At 43.6% G+C, this 19,426-nt stretch overlaps 1 protein-coding gene across 2 annotated transcripts in view; it reads right to left on the bottom strand.

The window, feature by feature from the left end:
• Positions 1 to 19,426, bottom strand: part of atp1b3a (ATPase Na+/K+ transporting subunit beta 3a) — a 73,654-nt gene that overhangs the window by 50,092 nt on the left and 4,136 nt on the right. For both annotated transcript variants that reach the window (XM_060833998.1, XM_060833999.1), the window contains exon 2: positions 2,998 to 3,126. In XM_060833998.1, coding sequence (XP_060689981.1) covers positions 2,998 to 3,126 — 129 coding nt within the window. The remainder of the gene's footprint in view (positions 1 to 2,997; positions 3,127 to 19,426) is intronic.

Here is a 19,426-nt window from a genome sequence, read left to right as displayed (position 1 = left end):
TGCTATCTTTATTGTTTTACTATGACTTGGATCTAGAGAGCACAAAAATCAGTTTTTAAGAATTGGTTAAAAGATTAGATAAGTGGGGAAAGCAAAACAACGCAATGTGATATTTTGGGAGAATGAATAAGGTTTTTTTTATTTATTCATTCAATAAATGGAAGTGTCACAGCCTAGGCCAACACTTACTGTCTGTCCCTAAAAGCCAACCGCATATAGGAGAAAGAGGTCAGGGAAAAACCCAAAGTTTCAAATCAAGTAATGGCTGATGTATTATATGGAATGATATTAAGACTAATTCATAGATAAATCCAATCAGATCCATGATAGAACATTAAACAAGAAAAACAACAAGCACATTGGTGCCTTGCAGTCTGCTGACCTTTATTGTGAAGGGATGGATACAAGGAATTAACATTAGCCAGCTCCAGTACAAATGGTCTCCTTCTGTGCTGTAATCATTCTCTGTGACTCCATCATTTCAACACTTTGGGCTGAATTTTACCAAAATACAGAAAATAAGAGCAGGAGTAGGCCATTCAGCCCTTTGAGCTTACTCTGTTATTCAATACGACCGTGGCTGTTCATCCAACTCAGTCCCCTGTTCCTGCTTTGTGCCCATACCCTTTGATCGTTTTAGCCCCAAGAACAATATCTAATTCCTTCCTGAAAACATTCCATGTTTTCATCTCCATCACTCTCTGTGGTGGTGAATTCCACAGGCTCCCCACTCTTTGGGTGAAGAAATTCTTCCTCATATCAGTCTGAAATGTTCTAACCCAGATCCTTGGGCTGTGACCCTTCGTTCTGGACGGCCTGGTCATTGGGAACACGATTCCTGTATTTACTCTGCCTAGTTCTGCTAGAATTTTACTGGTTTCTGTGAGATGTCTCCCTCATTCCAGTGACCCTTCTTCACAATTCTGAAGAAGAGTAAATGGACCTGAAACATTAACTCTGCTTTCTCTCAACTGATGCTGCCAGTCCAGCTGAGTTTCTCCAGCAATTTCTGCTTCTCTTCCAGCCAGATAAGTGCTGTGGCTACAAGGGTAGGCTGAGACATCTGTAGTGAGTAACTCACCACCTGAGTCCCCACTGACTGACCACCATCCACAAGGCACAAATCAGGACTGTGATTGGATATCCCTCACAGGGCTGTTTGAGAACAGTTCCAACAACATCCACCAAACCTGACACTATCCAGGACAAAGCAGTCCACGATGACACCCTAGCCATGACCTTCAACATTCACTTCATCCGTAACCAATGTACAATGGCAGTAGTCTGTACCATCCAGAAGATACAATGCAGTTAATCACCCATGATCCTCTAATTGCACCCCCACAAACCCAGAATCTCTTCCACCTTGAAGATCAAAGGGTATAGATGCATGGGCACCTCACACCATCCTGACTTGGAAATAAATCACAAAATCACCGATCCTTCACTGCCAAGGGATCCCGAACCAACTCATGTGGTCTGCAGTAGTTCACTCCTTTCTTCTCAAGGGTAATAAATGTTGGCCTCATTGGTCACATGCGTAAAGGAATAAGAGAAAATAGAATCCCTATAGTATGGATACAGGCCATTCTGCCCAACGTGTTCACACTGACCCTTCGAAGATTATCCCACCCAGATCTATTGCCTAACCTTATTTACTCTACAGTCCCCCCCCCCGAACACTATGAGCAGTTTAGCCTGGCCAATTCACCTAATTTGCACATCTTTGGACTGAGAGAGGAAACCCACACAGACGTGGGGAAAATGTGCAAACTCCACACAGACAGTCGCCCAAGGGTGGAATCGAACCCGGATCCCTGGCGCTGTGAGGCAGCAGTGCTAACCACTTGTGCCACCCTCATTAAATATAAATGTAAAACACATAAACACGCAGTCAAAAATGCTTAGAGAATTAAAAGGAGTCAGAGTATCTATATTTGCTTCATGTAATTATTGATCATGTTCTCAGGGTCTTGATAACTGTTTGACAATGAATTGACTGTAGAGAAAGTGATGGCTGCAGGGCTTATGCCTGAACCATCAACTCTCCTGCTCCTCAGACGCTGCCTGACCTGCTGTGCGTTTCCAGCAGCACACTTTCCGTCTTTCACAACTAATTAATTGACTTTAGCCAACGCTTTTTTTTGTTTAGTTTTGAATTAATTGTTAACTTACATACTAAACTATAAATGCTGCCCTCACTAATACCGATAATGGAAAAGCTACAATAGGGAGACAGTCTGCTCACTGAGAGGCCCCACAAACAACCAATGAGATGAATGACCCGAGAAACAAAAAAATGCTGGAGATCACACGGGTCAGGCAGCATCCATGGAGAGAGAGCAAGCTAACGTTTCGAGTCTAGATGACTCTTCATCAGAGCTGAAGTGAAGTGTGTGGGGGAGGGAGTGCTAGGGGAGAAAGGATGTTGATCGTTCAGGTTAAGTGATTGGAATGTGAGAATGGCAGAACAGTGGTGTATTTTGATGGGGTTAATGGTAATTGTCTTTTCCCTGGGATGTGGGATTTCAAGAGTAAGGGACACATTTTTATGGTGGGAGGAGACAGAGATTTAAAAAAGACGTGGAGCAAATCTTTTACACAGGACAGTCCTCGTGTAGAATGAACTTCCTGAGAAAGTGGTGGATGCGGGTACAATTACAATGTTTAAAAGACTTTTGGATGGATACGTGAGTGGGAAAGGTTTGGAGGGATATGGGCCAGGAGCAGGCAGCTGGGGACTAGTTTAGTTTGGGATTATGCTCAGCATGGACTGTATGACTCTAATACAACGCTGTCTCAGAAATGTATATGCGTTAGCTTAAATTATGTATTTAAATCTTAGAATTGACTTTAACCTACAACCTGTGAAATCTTCTCAGACGCAAATGCAGTCCCATTAATCCAAACAAATGCCATTGTAATGTTAAACAAAACACAATCTATTGATTATGGATAAGCATTTTATTGGAAGTAATACCAACATGAAATTGTTACCTGGACTAGAAACTCTGTCACGATATTTGGGTGTATAGTCATCCAGCATCTGAAGCATCACCCACATGGTGAAACTGAACAGACCAGCTAGGAAGCCGTAAAAGACCAGATAGAACAGAAAAATCAAAGCTGTACAAAAAGGAAGAAGGGAAAAAAAGTTAGCATTTATATCCAAATGCATTTCATTCCTCCTATAGTAATTTTATCGTTCAGACTTTGTATGTTAACACACGTGTTGGAGTAGATGAATGGTGAGAAACTGGCTCAGCAATTTCTAACTTACCAAATAAACCAGCCATTGGCCATTTCCACAATACAACCCTGCAGCAGCCAGTCCTGAAATGTTGAAGGGGAAAGGAAAGAAGGAATGGAGGAGGGGAAAAAAAAAGGGAAGGGAGGGAGAGAAAGAAGAAAAAAATAGAAAGAAAGCAAAGGGAAGAAAGGGAAATAAAGGAAAGGAAGGAAATTTATAGAACTCTTACACAACTCTTCATATCTGCGCTGAACCTCTCACGCCACTCTCATTCTCCTTCTTGCTCCCAAAAGGCTGACACGGTACCTTCCACCGTTCCAAATCCTTTCCTGAAATTCCCTACAATGAGGCAGTCCGGGAAATATATTGCCTGCCCCAACAACCCTCAGCAGTAAAAGAAATGTCCTTTGTGTCATTGTTCACCCAGTGAGGATCTTTCAATTTTCATTGACACTGTACAGTCTATAGGAGAAGGCGAAGACTGCAACTGCTGGGAAGTCAGAGTCAAAATCCTTACTTGGCCTATTAATACAATTAATAATATTTAAAAGTATTTTTGAAACATCCTTTGTTCCAGTAGGAATGGTACCAGCATTCCAAAACTGCAATAAAGTGATTCTACATCCTTTTTATAAAACCAAATATGCTGTTGACAGTCTGCTCTACCATTTAATCATGGCTGATACATTTCTCAACCCCATTCTCCTGCCTTCTCCCTGTAACCTTGATCCTTTGCTGATCAAGAACCTATCTGTCTCTGTCTTTAAGACTATCGATGAGTTCCACAGAGTCACCACCTTCCAGATGTTGAAATTCCTTGTCACCTCAGTTCTAACAGGTTGTCTCTTCACTCTGAGGCTGTGCCCTTAGAGTCTAGATTAGAGTGGTGCTGGAAAAGCGCAGCAGGTCAGGCAGTATCTGAGGAGCAGAGCCTCATCTCTCCTACTGGTGGAAACACCTTCTCCACGCCCACTCCTAAACTTACAGAGTACTGAGAGGCCTGGACAATCTAATAGACCCCACCCCCCCACCCCCCATCCTTCTTATCTCAACCAAATACAGACCCAGAGTCCTCAACTTCTCCTCATATGGCAAGCCCTTCATCCCTGGGATCATCCTTGTTAACCTCCTCTGGACCCCCAGTGACCAGAGCCTTATACAGCCTCAGCAAACACCTCTGCTCTTGTATTCTAGCCCTATCAAAAAGGATGCTAACATTGCATTTGCCTTCCTAACTGCCAACTGAACCTGCATGTTAGCCTTAAGAGAATCATTAACTGATGGGCCAAATGGCCTAACTCTGCTCCTATGTCATATGAGTTGATCTATCCATACCCGCATTTTCAAGGAATTAAGTGTGTGAATCCTAATGTATACCATTGGATTCTCTCTGGAATGTTTGATCTGAGAGGCCATTTTAGATTTGTCAGGACAGTGTCAGATCTCGTGGTGGGAGAGCACTTTGTTGACAGTGATCACAACTGCCTCACATTTACCATAGCCTTGGAGAGTTAAAGGAGCAGTTACCAAGGGAAGATATTTAATTGGGAAAAAGGAAATTATGATGCTATCAGACAGGAGTTGGGAAGTACAGACTGGGAGCAATTGTTCCACAGAAAGGGCATAGCAGACATGTGGAGACTATTTAAGGAGCAGTTGTTTCAAGTGATGCACAAATTATTTCCTCTGATACAGGTAACAAGGGGTAAGATTAAGGAACTTTGGATGACGAGAACAGAGGAACTTCTTGTCAACAGGAAGGTGGGGGAAGCAAGGATTGAGCACAGCTTTGGAGGATTACAGGCTTGCGAGAAAGGAGCTCAGAAATGGCCTGAGGAGAGCCAGGAGGGGGCACGAGAAAGGCTTGGCAGGAAGGATGATGGAAAATCCAAAGGCATTTTACTCATATGTGAGGAATAAGAGAATGATCAGGGAGAAGGTAGGGCCGATCAGAGATAGTGGAGGGAACTTGTGCGTGGAGTCTGAGCAGATAGGGGAAGCCAGAAAGGAGTTTTTTTGCTTCAGTTTTCACCAAGGAAAGGGAACTTGTTGTGAATGAGAACTTTGAGAAGCTGGGATACAGTCTTGATCAGATCAAGATTGATGAAGTTGATGTGCTTGAAATTTTGGAAAATATTAAGATCGCTAAGTCCCCAGGGCCAGACCAGATTTATCCTAGGCTGCTCCAGGAAGTGAGAAAGGAGGTTGCTAAGCCGCTGGCGAGGATATTTGCCTCCTCACTCTCCACAGGAGTCGTACCGGAGGATTGGAAGGAGGCGAATGTTGTTCCTCTTTTCAAGAAGGGTAATAGGGAAATCCCTGACAATTACAGACCAGTCAGTCTTACACCTGTGATCAGCAAGGTTTTGGAAAGAATTCTGAGGGATAGGATTTATGACTATTTGGCAAAGCATAGTGTGATTAAAGGCAGTCAGCATGGCTTTGTGAGGGGCAGGTCATGCCTCACAAATCTTATTGACATCTTTGAGGATGTGATGAGACTGGTTGACAAAGGTCGAGCAGTGGATATGGTGTATATGGACTTCAGCAAGGCATTTGATAAGGTTCCTCAGGGTAGACTCATTCATAAAGTCAGGAGGTATGGGCTACAGGGAGATTTGGCTATCTTGGTTCGGAATTGGTTGGCTGACAGAAGTCAGAGAGTGGTTGTAGATGGAAAGTATTCTGCCTGGAGGTCAGTGTTGAGTGAGGTCCCACAGGGCTCTGATCATGGGCCTCTGCTCTTTACAGTTTTTATAACTGACTTGGATGAGGAGGTTGAGGGGTGGGTTAGTAAATTTGCAGATGACACTAAGATTGGAGGTGTCGTCGATGGTATAGTGTGCTACTGCAGGCTGCAGCGCGTCATAGACAGGACGCAGAGCTGGGCTGAGAAATGCAGGAGGAAGAGAGGAGACCCAATCAAGGTATACAATAGATAGAGTCTATTTCCCCAGGTCAGGATTGACTGGTACGAGAGGTCATAGTTTGAAGGTATTAGGAGAAAGGTATAGATTAGATTACTTACTGTGTGGAAACAGGCTCTTCGGCCCAACAAGTCCACACCGACCCACCAAAGCGCAACCCACCCATACCCCTACATTTACCCCTTACCTAACACTACAGGCAACTTAGCATGGCCAATTCACCTGACCCGCACATCTTTGGACTGTGGGAGGAAACCGGAGCACCCGGAGGAAACCCACGCAGACACGGGGAGAACGTGCAAACTCCACACAGTCGCCTGAGGCGGGAACTGAACCCGGCTCTCAGGCGCTGTGAGGCAGCAGTGCTAACCACGGTGCCACCGTGCCTCCCACGACGTGGAGACGTCAGAGATAGGTTCTTTCTGCAGAGAGATGTGAATGCATGGAATGTATTGCCAGCGGTGGTGGTGGAAGCAGTCATTGGGGACATTTAAGAGACTGCTGGACATGCACATGCAGTGAGTTGAGGGGTGCGTAGGTTAAGTTACTATATTTCACATTAGGATTAAACCTCGGCACAACATCATGGGCCAAAGGGCCTGTCCTGTGGTGTATTTTTCTATGTTCTATGATTCTTTGCATTTCCCTCCCAAAATGTAGGGCTTTCCACAAACCCACATTAAATATTGTCTGCTCCTCTGCTCTGCAAATAAATACACCCAATTAAATCACCCAAATAAATACATATATTTATGAAAGTTATAGGCTTTATGTTTTAAAACCGGATCATATTTGTTTTACAACAGAATGGCAGGTTCCTCAAAGACCCTGCTGAATTGACTAAGTCAAAGTTAAAAATTACACAACACCAGGTTATACTTCAACAGGTTTTATTTGGAAGCACTAGCTTTCGGAGCGACGCTCCTTCATCAGGTTGTTGTGACGCTAGTGCTTCCAGATAAACCTTTTGGACTATAACCTGGTGTTGTGCGATTTTTAACTTTGTACACCCCAGTACAATACTGGGCACCTCCACATCAGGACTAAATCAAGGAGAATTAAAATGTAAAGAAGTTGATCCAAATACCAGCCCTGGTGAACACTGGTGGAAACGTAGAAACTGAAAATAGGGAGAGGAGTAGGCCATTCGGCCCTTTGATCCTGCTCCACCACTCAATACGACCATGGCTGACCATCCAACGCAGTCCCCTGTTCCCACTTTCCCCTCATACCCATTGATCCCTTTAGCTCTAAGAGATACACATCTAACCCTTTCTAGAGAACATTCAATGTTTTGTCCTCAACCACTTTCTGTGGCAGAGAATGACACAGGCTCCCCACTCTCTGGGTGGAGACATTTTTCCTCTAGTCAGTCCCAAGTGTTCTAACCTTGTCTCCTTTGACTGGTTCTGGACTCCACAGTAATCAGGAACAACCTTCCCCAGTGTCTCCAGTCTAGGCCGGTTGGAATTTTATAGGTTTCTATGGGAGCCCCCTTCATTCTTCTCAACTCCAGTGAATTAAGAAAGTGAATTAACTCCGTGGAATTAATAATGTAGAAGCAGGAGTGTGATTGTTTTGGGCAACCATTACAAGATTACAGAACATTTGACACAAGTGACAGCAATTTCAGAAAGTTTAACAAGTCCAGATCCTTTAGACATCTTATGGCTCTCATACTTCCATCTACAGAAGACTGGTACATTGATTTTAGATATTTGTTCTAATTTATTACAGATAAAGGAAGTTTAAGATCAGCTTCAGTTATCAAGTGTAACTATTTCTTGACTAACACAGACATTTTGTCCAGTGCTCCCTTGGTGGGAGGGATATTAAGACGCAGACAATAAGCTCTTGATAATCTAAGACAGTATTTACTTCTATGGCATAAAAACTAATAGAATGTTACAGCGCAGTACAGGCCCTTCGGCCCTCGATGCTGCGCCGACCTGTGAAAATAATCACATGCCCCTCTAACGTACACCATTCCATTATTATCCATATGTATGTCCAATGCCCTTAATGTCAGCGAGTCTAGATAACTTACAGCATGAAAACAGGCCCTTCGGCTCAACAAGTCCACACTGACGCACCGAAGCACAACCCACCCAGACCCATTCCCCTACATTTACTCCTTCACCAAACACTACAGACAAATTAGCATGGGCAATTCACCTAACCTGCACATTTTTGGATTGTGGGAGGAAACCAGAGCAAACCCACACAGACACAGGGAGAATGTGCAAACTCCACACAGAGAGTCGCCTGAGGCGGGAATTGAACCCCGGTCTCTGGTGCTGCAAGGCAGCAGTGCTAACCACCTTGCCACCGTGTCTACTAGAATCAGAGAGTCATAGAAATGTACAGCATGGAAACAGACTCTTCAGTCCAACCTGTCCATGCCAACCAGATATCCCAACCCAATCTAGTCCCACCTGCCATCACCCGGCCCATATCCCTCCAAACCCTTCCTATTCATATACCCATCCAAATGCCTTTTAAATGCTGCTATTGTACGAGCCTACACCACATCCTCTGGCAGCTCATTCCATACACGTACCACCCTCTGTGAGAAAAGGTTGCCCCTTAGGTCTCTTTTATGTCTTTCCCCTCTCACTCTAAATCTATGCCCTCTAGTTCCACATCTTTCCGATAGGAAGGAGACCAGAATTGCACTCAATATTCCAACAGTGGCCTAACCAATGTCCTGTACAGCCACAACATGACCTCCCAACTCCTATACTCAATACTCTGACCAGTAAAGGAAAGCATACCAAACGCCTTCTTCACTATCCTATCTACCTGCGACTCCACTTTCAAGGAGCTATGAACCTACGCTCAAAGGTCTCTTTAGATTAGACTTACAGTGTGGAAACAGGCCCTTCGGCCCAACAAGTCCACACCGACCCGCCGAAGCGCAACCCACCCATACCCCTACATTTTACCCCCTACCTAACACTATGGGCAATTTAGCTTGGCCAATTCACCTGACCCGCACATCTTTGTGACTGTGGGAGGAAACCGGAGCACCCGGAGGAAACCCACGCAGACACGGGGAGAACGTGCAAACTCCACACAGTCAGTCGCCTGAGTCGGGAATTGAACCCGGGTCTCTGGCGCTGTGAAGCAGCAGTGCTAACCACTGTGCCACCGTGCCACTCTTTGTTCAGCAACACTCCCTAGGATCTTACCATTAAGTGTATAAGTCCTGCTAAGATTTGCTTTCCCAAAATGCAGCACCTTGGATTTATCTGAATTAAACTCCATCTGTCACTTCTCAGCCCATTGGCCCATCTGGTCCAGATCCTGTTGTAATCTGAGGTAACTCCCTTCGCTGTCCACTACACCTCCAATTTTGGTGTCATCTGCAAACTTATTAACTGTATCTCTTATGCTCACATCCAAATCATTTATGTAAATGACAAAAAGTAGAGGGCCCAGCACCGATCCTTGTGGCACTCCACTGGTCACAGGCCTCCAGTCTGAAAAACAACCCTCCACCACCACCCTGTTTTCTACCTTTGAGCCAGTTCTGTATCCAAATGGCTAGTTCTCTCTGTATTCCGTGAGATCTAAACTTGCTACTGTAGCAGGCAGGACATTACTTGCCCCTCCTACTCTCTGTTGTAAAGAAACTACCCCTAATATCTGTCCTAAATCTATCACCCCTCGATTTAATACCCCCTTGTGTTAGCCTTCACCATCTGAGGAAAAAGGCTCTCACTGTCCACCCTAGATAACCCTCTGATTATCTTTAATTGTTCTTTTTACCAGAAATCTCAATTGAATCCACAGTAAAGATTCTCTCCCAGATGCAATAAAGAAATGGCTGTAGCTCAGAAACCTACAGTCCAACACAAAAAAACTTGCTTTCCTCTCATTGTATTTGCATTTTTACTAAGTTCCACTACAACATACAGCTGAAAGGAACTAATACTGTAATAATTCAAGGAAATGCTTAACACTGAAGGTATTAATATTTTATACATTTAACTTTGAAATGTTCACTCACCAAATTTGGAGGGGGGGGGGGGTTCTGTCAAAAACCACTACTAGCTAATTTCTAAACAGTACCCTGACAATGAATGCTTACATGGATAATTGTGCTCACATTCTATTATGAAGTATAGGTATATAGTAAAAACACTTGCAATTTTTGAACACCATTGAAATATAATAAATTAAACTTCTTTATAAAGCATCTATCTGTTGGAATTAGAGCATGTGTCAGCTTGTGATCTTCATATGGACAAAACTACGAGCAATTAAGAAAATATCCAGAAAAAGACGACCTGTAGCTCAGATAATTTAACTGCAAAGAACAATCTCACCATCTGATAAATATTAATTCAGAGCAAGTAAAAGAAAGGGTAAGTGATACAAAGAAACACAGGGATTGTTTCTGCAGAAACAGAAACCTAAAACTGATAAAACTATAAGTTTAGAAAATCATGGGCTTACTGCAACTCACTGTTTAAATGTATTCTTATCACATGATGGAGCAATTCAAGGAGCTGAATTCCAGCTCCCAATTTGATCATTTGCAAGTAACATTAAAGATGTGAATGTAATGACTAGTATCACCACACAAAACCAACACAGGATCCACAGAATTTTGGAGAATAATAATAAGCATACTCCTTAGGTCACAGCAAAGATTTACTCACAGGATTCAAAAAGGACCCAAAGGTAAATAAAAGCAGGACAATAAAATTCCTTTTCAAGGCACCTTCTGTTAAAATGTTAGGTCATAATTTAATATTAAGCTACTAAATTAATTAACACTGATGTCTACTTTTGAAAACATGAAGTTTATTTTCCATTAAATAATTTACATTAAATTCTTCAAATTAGCTTATACACTACAGTCACTTAATTGTAGCAGCTAATTTGTCTGTAAGGATACATTTACAGTTAACTTCTTGTGGTATGGAGATAGTGAGGACTGCAGATGCTGAAAAGTCAGAGTTGATAAAATGTGGAGCTGGAAAAAGCGCAGCAGGTCGAGCAACATCACAAGAGCAGGATGGTGATGTTTCAGGCAGGAACCGGTTGAATGATCTTGCTGTGTTCATTTCCAGCTGCACCTTTTATCAACTTCTTGTGGTATTACATACAGGGAGTTAGAGGAAATGGATAGTTGAAGCAACCAGTGCACATCTCAGTCCCTGTTTCAAGGTGATAAAAGGCCTTTATTTTTAACAAATTTAATATTATGGGTACATAGCAAAATGAACACTAATTCATGGTGTACAGACAGTGAGGTGGTTGGAGTATTGGTGGTTCCTTGTAGGAGACCCTCAGGACCCGTGAGATATAAAACCAAGGCACTACAGTGCCACCACCAGTTCTGAACGTATAACTGCAGCTTTTATAAGCAGCATTCATGACAAGTATGGTACTCTGCATTGAAAATGGAAAATGTTAATGTAAAAATGCAAACAATGTGGCAGGAAGCAAAGCTATTAAAGACAGATATGGTATTGAGCTGGAACTTTAAATGCATGAAAAATTTTTAAAAGTATTCGAAAAAACGTGAATTAATATGCTCGGTATGGGCCAAGTGTTGGCAAATGGGCAAGATTAGGTTGGGATATCTGGTCGGCATGGATGAGTTGGACCAAAGGGTCTGTTTCTGTGCTGTACATCTCTATGACAATTTCATTTTTTTTAGGTCTTGTCTGTGGATTGTTAGAAGTAAATAACAATGAGGCACCTAGATTTATTGATCACGCACCAGGATTAAGCTGTAAAATTGTACTGTGATGTTGCATTACCAACAATTGACAGGATAAATGCTGAGAGGATGGTTCCCCTCATAAGAGAGTCTAGGACCAAAGTCTCAGAATAAAGGGGCACCAATTTAATACTGAGAAGAAGAGGAATTTTTTTCTCTCAGAGGGTTGAGAGTCTTTGGAACTCCCTGCCACAGAGAGCCGTGGGGGAAGGGGTCTTGTGTATATTTAAGGCTGAGATAAATTGTTGATCAATCGAGGAAATCGAGGGTTACAGAGAAAGGGCAGGAAAGTGGACGTGGAGAATGTTGGATCAGCCACGCTCCTATTGAATGAAGGAGCAGGCTCGAGGGGCCGAATGGCCTACTCCTATGGTCTCTTTAGGTGTTTCTTGTTTGTTTTGTTACGATAACCACAGGTTAAAATTTAAAAATGGATGATAGCTATAATACTCATGAATTGTTAAGACAACTAAAGTGAAGTGTGAAGTGCTAGGGAAAGTTTTTCATTAATTTGTGGTATTTAGGGACAGGTCCAGTTCAATGTAAATCCACATTGTCTCGACTCACCAACATCCGCATAACAGTTAAATGTTAATATTAGATATATCATTGGATGGTCATCACAGGATCATCTTCATTAGAACACTTGGTTTCAATGTCTTCAATGCAGTAAAATGTCCCAAGACTCTTCACAGGAATGTTAAAAAATTGCTTCCAATCCAAAAGAGGACATGTTAGAACAGGGGACTTCCTTTTTGGCCGAAGTGTAAGCTTTTAAAAAGTATCTTAAAAGGAGAAAATAATTTTAGATTTTGAGGTCCAGGTGGCTAACAATGCAGCTGTTGAATGAACTAGAGGGATACATGAGAGACACAATGGGCTGAATGGCCTCCTTTGCACGGTAACACTCATGTGATTCTGTTCCTGGAGAGCCCTGGGACTTTACAAATTTAGGGAAGGGTGAGGTACAGAGAGATTTAGACAACAGGATGGGTTTTTCTAAAATAAAAATTCCTGGTGAAAGGAATCATTTTAGTTCAAAGAGGCTGCCAGGTGAATGGAATTTGGTGGAAGTTAAGAAGGAGGCAGCAGGATTTTGGGGAGTTCAGGTGTATAGAGAATTGGATTTAGTCAGGAGAACACACAATTAGTCAAGTCAAGACACAACAGAAAGTACAGATGAGTTGAGCAGAGACCAACGATTATCCAGGTGTAGAAGTAAGCAGTTTTAATGATGCAAAACATACAGTACATTAAATAAATCCACAAAGGCTGGTGTGCAATCAGGAAGTCACCCTTTATTTACATGTGTAGAGAAGACACTGATTCAGCTCCCTCTGACACTCCTGTTTATATCTGTCAGTCAGGGCTCCCTGATTGGACCAGGTTAACAGCCCCAAATCAGGGAACTCATATTGTATGAGGTCCACCTGGCTGACCTCTTTACTAGTGGAGGGGGGGGGGAGAACCCATGGGTGTTCTGAGGGGCTGGACACATTTTGCTCCTGCTGTGTTTGCAAACTTGCAGCTCTCACATAGTCCAGGGGGACATGGTGGCTCAGTGGTTAGCACTGCTGCCTCACAGCACCAGGGTCCCAGGTTCGATTCCAGCCTCAGGAGAGTGTCTATGTGGAGTGTGCACATTCTCCCCGTGTCTGTATGGGTTTCCTCCACGTGCTCCGCTTCCTCCCACAGTCCAAAGATGTGCAGGTTGGGTGACAAATTCCATGCTGGTAAACGATGGCCCATTGCCTGTGACCAACACCTCCAAGGGTCCATGTGTTGCAAACCACGCTCACAACTTTCCAATCATCACCCTCGTGTTTGATGAATGAACTCTGTGCACTCTGACAGTCCATCCACAATGGACTAGAAACATTGAGCCCATGAAAGGATCAGTGTAGTCCAGTCCAGCATTTACGCGGCCATTCCCCCAAGTGTGGGGGAGCTACTGGTGGCAATTATGGACCTCGTTGGCCACAGCAGCAATGCTGGCATCCAACCCTGGCCACCAGACAATTTCTCGCCAACATCTTCATTTTTGAAACGCCCTCGATGACCCTGGTGGGATTCAGCCAGTATCTGGCAATGACCTTTGCTTGGGACAATCACTCTTGCTCCCCATAATAACACACCACCCTCTCCTTCGATCTGGTCTCGCTGGGTCCCGAAAGGTTTTAAGTCTGGTTTGTGATGGCCACTTTTGCTTCCCCCATCACTCCCAGCCGTTTTAGTTTTGCCAGGACTGGATCTTTTTGCATTCAGAGTCAGAAACTTCCAGCAGTGATCGGAAGGGTATCCAGAAAGTTTAAGAGCAGAACGAAATTTTCCAGTGGCAGCCATCACCGGTGGTGAACCTGCCAGTGGGAGGCAACTCAAGGAATCTGCATTAGCCACTTGAATGGTGTTCCAACTAGTAATTGTAACAACTTAGAATGAGAGCCCACCAGTGTGTGTGTGTGTGTGTGTGTGTGTGTGTGTGTGTGTGTGTGTGTGTGTGTGTGTGTGTGTGTGAGAGAGAGAGACCTAGCAGGGATTCGTGGTCTGTCACTCTTATAAATTTACATCCATAAACCATATTAGAAGAACTTTCTCACACCCAAGATGACCTCCAAACTTTCCTTCTCTATCTGGGCATAACTTTGTTCCACTCCAGCCAGTATCTGAGAAGCATACGCTATCGGGCATTCCTCTCTACTGGGCCATCTGTGAGCTAACATTGCCTCCCCATTTGGTATCAAGGTATTGGTGCCTTGATGGGACCACATAGTGGGCCTTAGACAATGGCAGCTGTTTCTTCACTTCCCTAAAGGCTACGACTGGGCTACGAGACCATTTCCGAGGCTGACTTTTGTTCAATAGCAGGTCAAAAGGTGCCAGGTTATGTAAAAATTCACCAACCCAATGAAAGATCTAAGCTCCAGTATAGACATTGGAGCCAAGGTACTTTTGATCACCCTCACTCTACCCTCCAAAAGGGTGTAACCCAGTCTTGTCGACTCTGTAGGCCACGTAGGTCACTTGGGGTTCCTGAAGCACACATTTTTCTCTCCTAAAGGCCCAAACTGCCTTGGAGAAGCATTTAAAACATGATGTCCAAGTTTTCTAAATGCTCTTTATTGGTCGCCTCAGTTATTAGCACGTTGTCCAGGTAAATGGTGATCTGGGGTAGACCTGGTAAAATGTTCTCCATTGTACCCTGAAAAAATGGCACAGGCTGATGACACCCCAAATGGCAGACTCGTACATTGGAGCAAACCCTTCTGGGTATTATTTGTAGCATACTTCTGGGAATCCTCATCTCACCGCAACTGCAGGTACACAAGACTTACGTCTGGCTTCCTGAAGGACAGATCCCAGTTTTGTACAAGTCCTTTAAACAAGGGACTGGATATTCGCCAGCTATGAGAAAGGGTTTATCACTTGTTTGAAATCTCCACAAAGACAACGGACTCGTCAGGCTTCACAAATTGGAACGACTGGTGCCACCCAATCTGCAGATTAAACTGGTTTGATGATTCCTTCACTTTCCAGCCTCCTGATGTCTGCCTCTATTTTTGCCCGTTAAGACAAATGACACTGGGTGGGTCGTGCAGAATCATGGAGTTGTTTCTTGGTCAGCACTCAAGGTGGCCTTGGCCCCTTTAATATTCCTGAAAAACTTCCAGGATGTAATGAGGACTTCACTCAGGCAGCCATTTTCTAATTGAAAAATGTTCAGCCAAACAAGTTGATTCTTTCTCAGCCAATTTCTCCCCATCAAGCTTGGGCCCAAGCCTTTTACTCCAGTTAGTGCTAACTAAACCAGCTGCTTCTCATGAGAGACTGGAACCAAAATGCCCGAAACGTCGATTCTCCTGCTCCTTGGATGCTGCCTGACCTGCTGCGCTTTTCCAGCAACACATTTTCAGCTCTGATCTCCAGCATCTGCAGTCCTCACTTTCTCCTCCTGATTAACTGATCAAGCCGTGGGTCCACACGCCATCAGGAGAGTGATGCGTTGCTTTTCGTCTGCTCCAATATCATTTGCCTGGGAAAAAACAACGCATTCTTTCCACATTCTCTGCCCAGTCTTCAGCGGCAGGATTGAACAAGTCAAGTTTCCCAAATGACGGCATGATGCGAGAACTGCTTACCCCAACTCAAAGACAACTGTGGTGAACAAATCTCTTCGGGGGTGTGTTTTCTCATGTTGCCACTGAAATAACTCCACCAAGGCCAGGCCCTGTCACCAAGTCCCCATTTATTTCCACATGCACAGTACATGACACTGATCAGCCAGCACAGAGCTAGCTCCTAGTATGAACAGAACCGCTCACAGTCCGGTCAGCCAGCACTCCCTGATTGGACCAGATTAACAGCCCCAATCAGGGAACTCCTATTCTAATAGGTCCACCTGTCTGACCTCATTACAAAACAGAATCTCAGCTCATTATAAAAGAGAGCACAAAGTTTACATCTTACAGCTCGATGTACAAGTCAGTGAAGGAAATGAAATCAGTTGCCTGGGAGGAAGGGTCAAAGATAATGTTATATGTGTTTCTGATGTCTTCCAGCTCATTTTGGACTAGGAGTTGGAAAAGCATTCAAACAATGCTGAGGAAGTAAAGGTATTGAGAGAGATGCTGGTGAGTTACAGGAGGCTAGCATCAGCATATATATAGAACCTGAATGTGTCTGAATTATGTTGCTAAGAGCTAAATGGGAAGTGGGGCCCAAGCATTGTATTTGGGCAACTCCAGAGATAATGGTACAATGGCAGGTTGGAAAATCACTGCCAGTTGTTACTGGATAACAACAAATAGGAGCAACAGTAGGCCATTCAGCCCTTCCATCCTGTTCGACCAAATCAATATGATTACGGTTGATCATCCAACTCAGTCCCCTACTCCAGGCTTTGTCCCTAGATCCCTTGATCTCTTTAGCCCTAAGAATTATAATCAAACTCCTTCTTGAAAACATTCAATGTTTTGCCCTCAACCACTGTCTGTGGTAGTGAATTCCACAGACTCACCATTCTCTGGGTGAAGAAATTTCTCCTCATCTCAGTCCAAAATGTTCCAACTCCCTATTCTTAGGTTGTGAATCCCTGGTTCTGGACTCCCGAGTCATTGGGAATATCCTTCCTGTGTTTACCCTGCCTAGTCCTGTTAGAGTTTTATAGGTTTCTTTGAGAAGCACCACCCCCAACTTTATTCTTGGGTGGCACAGTGGTTTGCACCATTGCTTCACAGCACAAGGGACTCAGATTTGATTCCAGCCTCAGGAACTGACTGTGTTGAGCTTGCACATCCTCCCTGTGTCTGCGTGGGTTTCCTCTGGCTGCTCCGGTCTCCTCCGTGTGCAGGTTAGGTGGATGGGTCTGCTAAATTGCCCGTAGCGTCCAGGGAAGTGTAGGCTAGGTAGATTAGCCGTGGGAAAGGTGAGGGTCCGGGGATTAGGTGAGGGGCTAGGTCTGGATGGGATGCTCTTTCAAGGGTCAGTGCTAACTTGATGGGCTGAATGACCTCTTTCTGCAGTGTAAGGATTCTATAATTCAATGTTTCGAAACTCCAGCGAAGATAATCCTAACTGATGCAGCCACTCTTCATGAGTCAACAACCAGAGAGGCAACAATCCAAGCAGTCCCATTTTGTTGGACAGTGAATAAGCAGCTTGGGAGGAGTGTGGGATGGTCACTGGCACCAAAGGCTACAGACAGTGTAGGGAGGAAGAGGTCCACTATGTCACACTTGCAGAAGATAACATTTGTAACTTTGAGGCAGTTCAGTGCTCTGGCAGGAACTGAGCTGAATTGGGAAGCTTTCAATCTGGACCTGCAGGGAAGATGGACATGGACTTGAGAGACAACAAGATTAGGGATGGTATCATATTTTATGAAGCCAGAGGCTCAGAACTGGGGTTATCTTTGGCAGGGTAGAAATGAGAAGAGATTTGAGAACCCCAAAAAGAACCATTTACAATATCAACTCACCACCACCTTCTCAAGGGCAAATAGGAATGACCAATAATAGCTGGACCAGCCACTGTCTCTCACGTTCTGTGATTTACTATAAAAGGAAAGGGCTAGGGGTGGGGGGGGCAGAAGGGGGAATTGATTACTCAGCAGTTTGTGGAAGTAGGTCAAGAGGGCAGGGAATAGCAGTTAATCCATAATGTATTACAAAGATTTAGCAATATCAAAAAAAGTATTGTGTCTTGATAAGCTCCTAACTCAAGATAGCTACCCAGTCGCTTGCAATATATTAGTCTGTCTAAAATGTTAACTATAGATTTGCAACTGAGAAAGAAATATTTAAATAAGTATCTGTAGCATTATAAAATCATCTAAAGATGCCCTGGAGATCTATGTTCAGTTCTGGTAATGAAAATTCAAAAGGTATGCATGAAGCGCTAAGGGACTAATCCCAGAAAAAGAGTAGTGTGTTTGGAAAAGGGTCTCAGGAAACTTTCAGCCTTGAAAGAAGATAACCAAGAGATGACCTTTGAAGAGCTATAAAGATAAAAGTTAAGTAGTAGAGAAAAGATAAACCTGGAACACTATTTCAAAACAAGCTGAGAGTAGGACAAGAGGGAACAAGTTTAAACTATAAAATAACTGATAGCAAGATGTTTTTCTTCATAGAGTTGAACAATACATGAAATTGACTCCTACCTAAGGTTGTGGAGGTAAAACGTGAGGAATCACACCATTTTACAATGGAGAGGAAGGAAATTGTACAATCTTTCTGACTGGATGAACCAAGATGCACCGCGATTATGTCTTGCACAGGCACAGACCCCCCCCAAGACGTCTCCTTTATGATCTAAACACCAATGCTAACTTCTCATACTGCATTGTTTAAAACGCACTCTTATCAAAGTGGTCCTGACCAGGGTTATGATACTAATTCATAGGAAGAACAGACTTTTTTTTTCACCCAAGAACAATAGCGATTCAAGTTACTCCACCACCACCACCATCTCAAAGGGGCTAGTTGGAAAGTTGTATCACTGCCTCTGAACCACAGATTCAGGGAATAGCAGTTAATCCATAATGTATTACAAAGATTTAACAAATTCATCAAATCCTCCAAGGCCACAGGAGTCAAAATGATACAACCAAACTGGTTGATTGTTAACCTGCCAATCTTTCCAAAACCCTAAAGACAGGCAATCAGCCAGAAGCATGTGGTTGGTGCAGTGCAGCACCATCTCTCTGTTATAAGATTCCAGAGACAAGCTCTGGCTCCAGGCTGTATTCTCTGGCAAGTCTCCTCCTTGCAATAAAGGGACTGCCAATGATGATGAGCAACAAAGAATGAGCAATAAATGCTAGTTTTGCCCACGTCCTGAAAATTTAATGACATTTAGAACATTATGTGCCACATACAGTCCAACAGACAATACAAAATGATAAACCCCCACCTTAGCTTCACACATCACACATAGTGTAACCATTGATAAAGGCTATCCAATGACAATATTTCATTTCAAATGAAATAGCCAAAAGGGCAATAAATTCTGAACAGA

Source organism: Hemiscyllium ocellatum, chromosome 13 (genome assembly GCF_020745735.1).
Source record: "Hemiscyllium ocellatum isolate sHemOce1 chromosome 13, sHemOce1.pat.X.cur, whole genome shotgun sequence".
Classification (NCBI taxonomy): Eukaryota; Metazoa; Chordata; class Chondrichthyes; order Orectolobiformes; family Hemiscylliidae; genus Hemiscyllium; species Hemiscyllium ocellatum.
The sequence above is the reverse complement of the archived record's forward strand: the minus strand, read 5'-3'. Positions and strand labels throughout refer to the sequence as shown.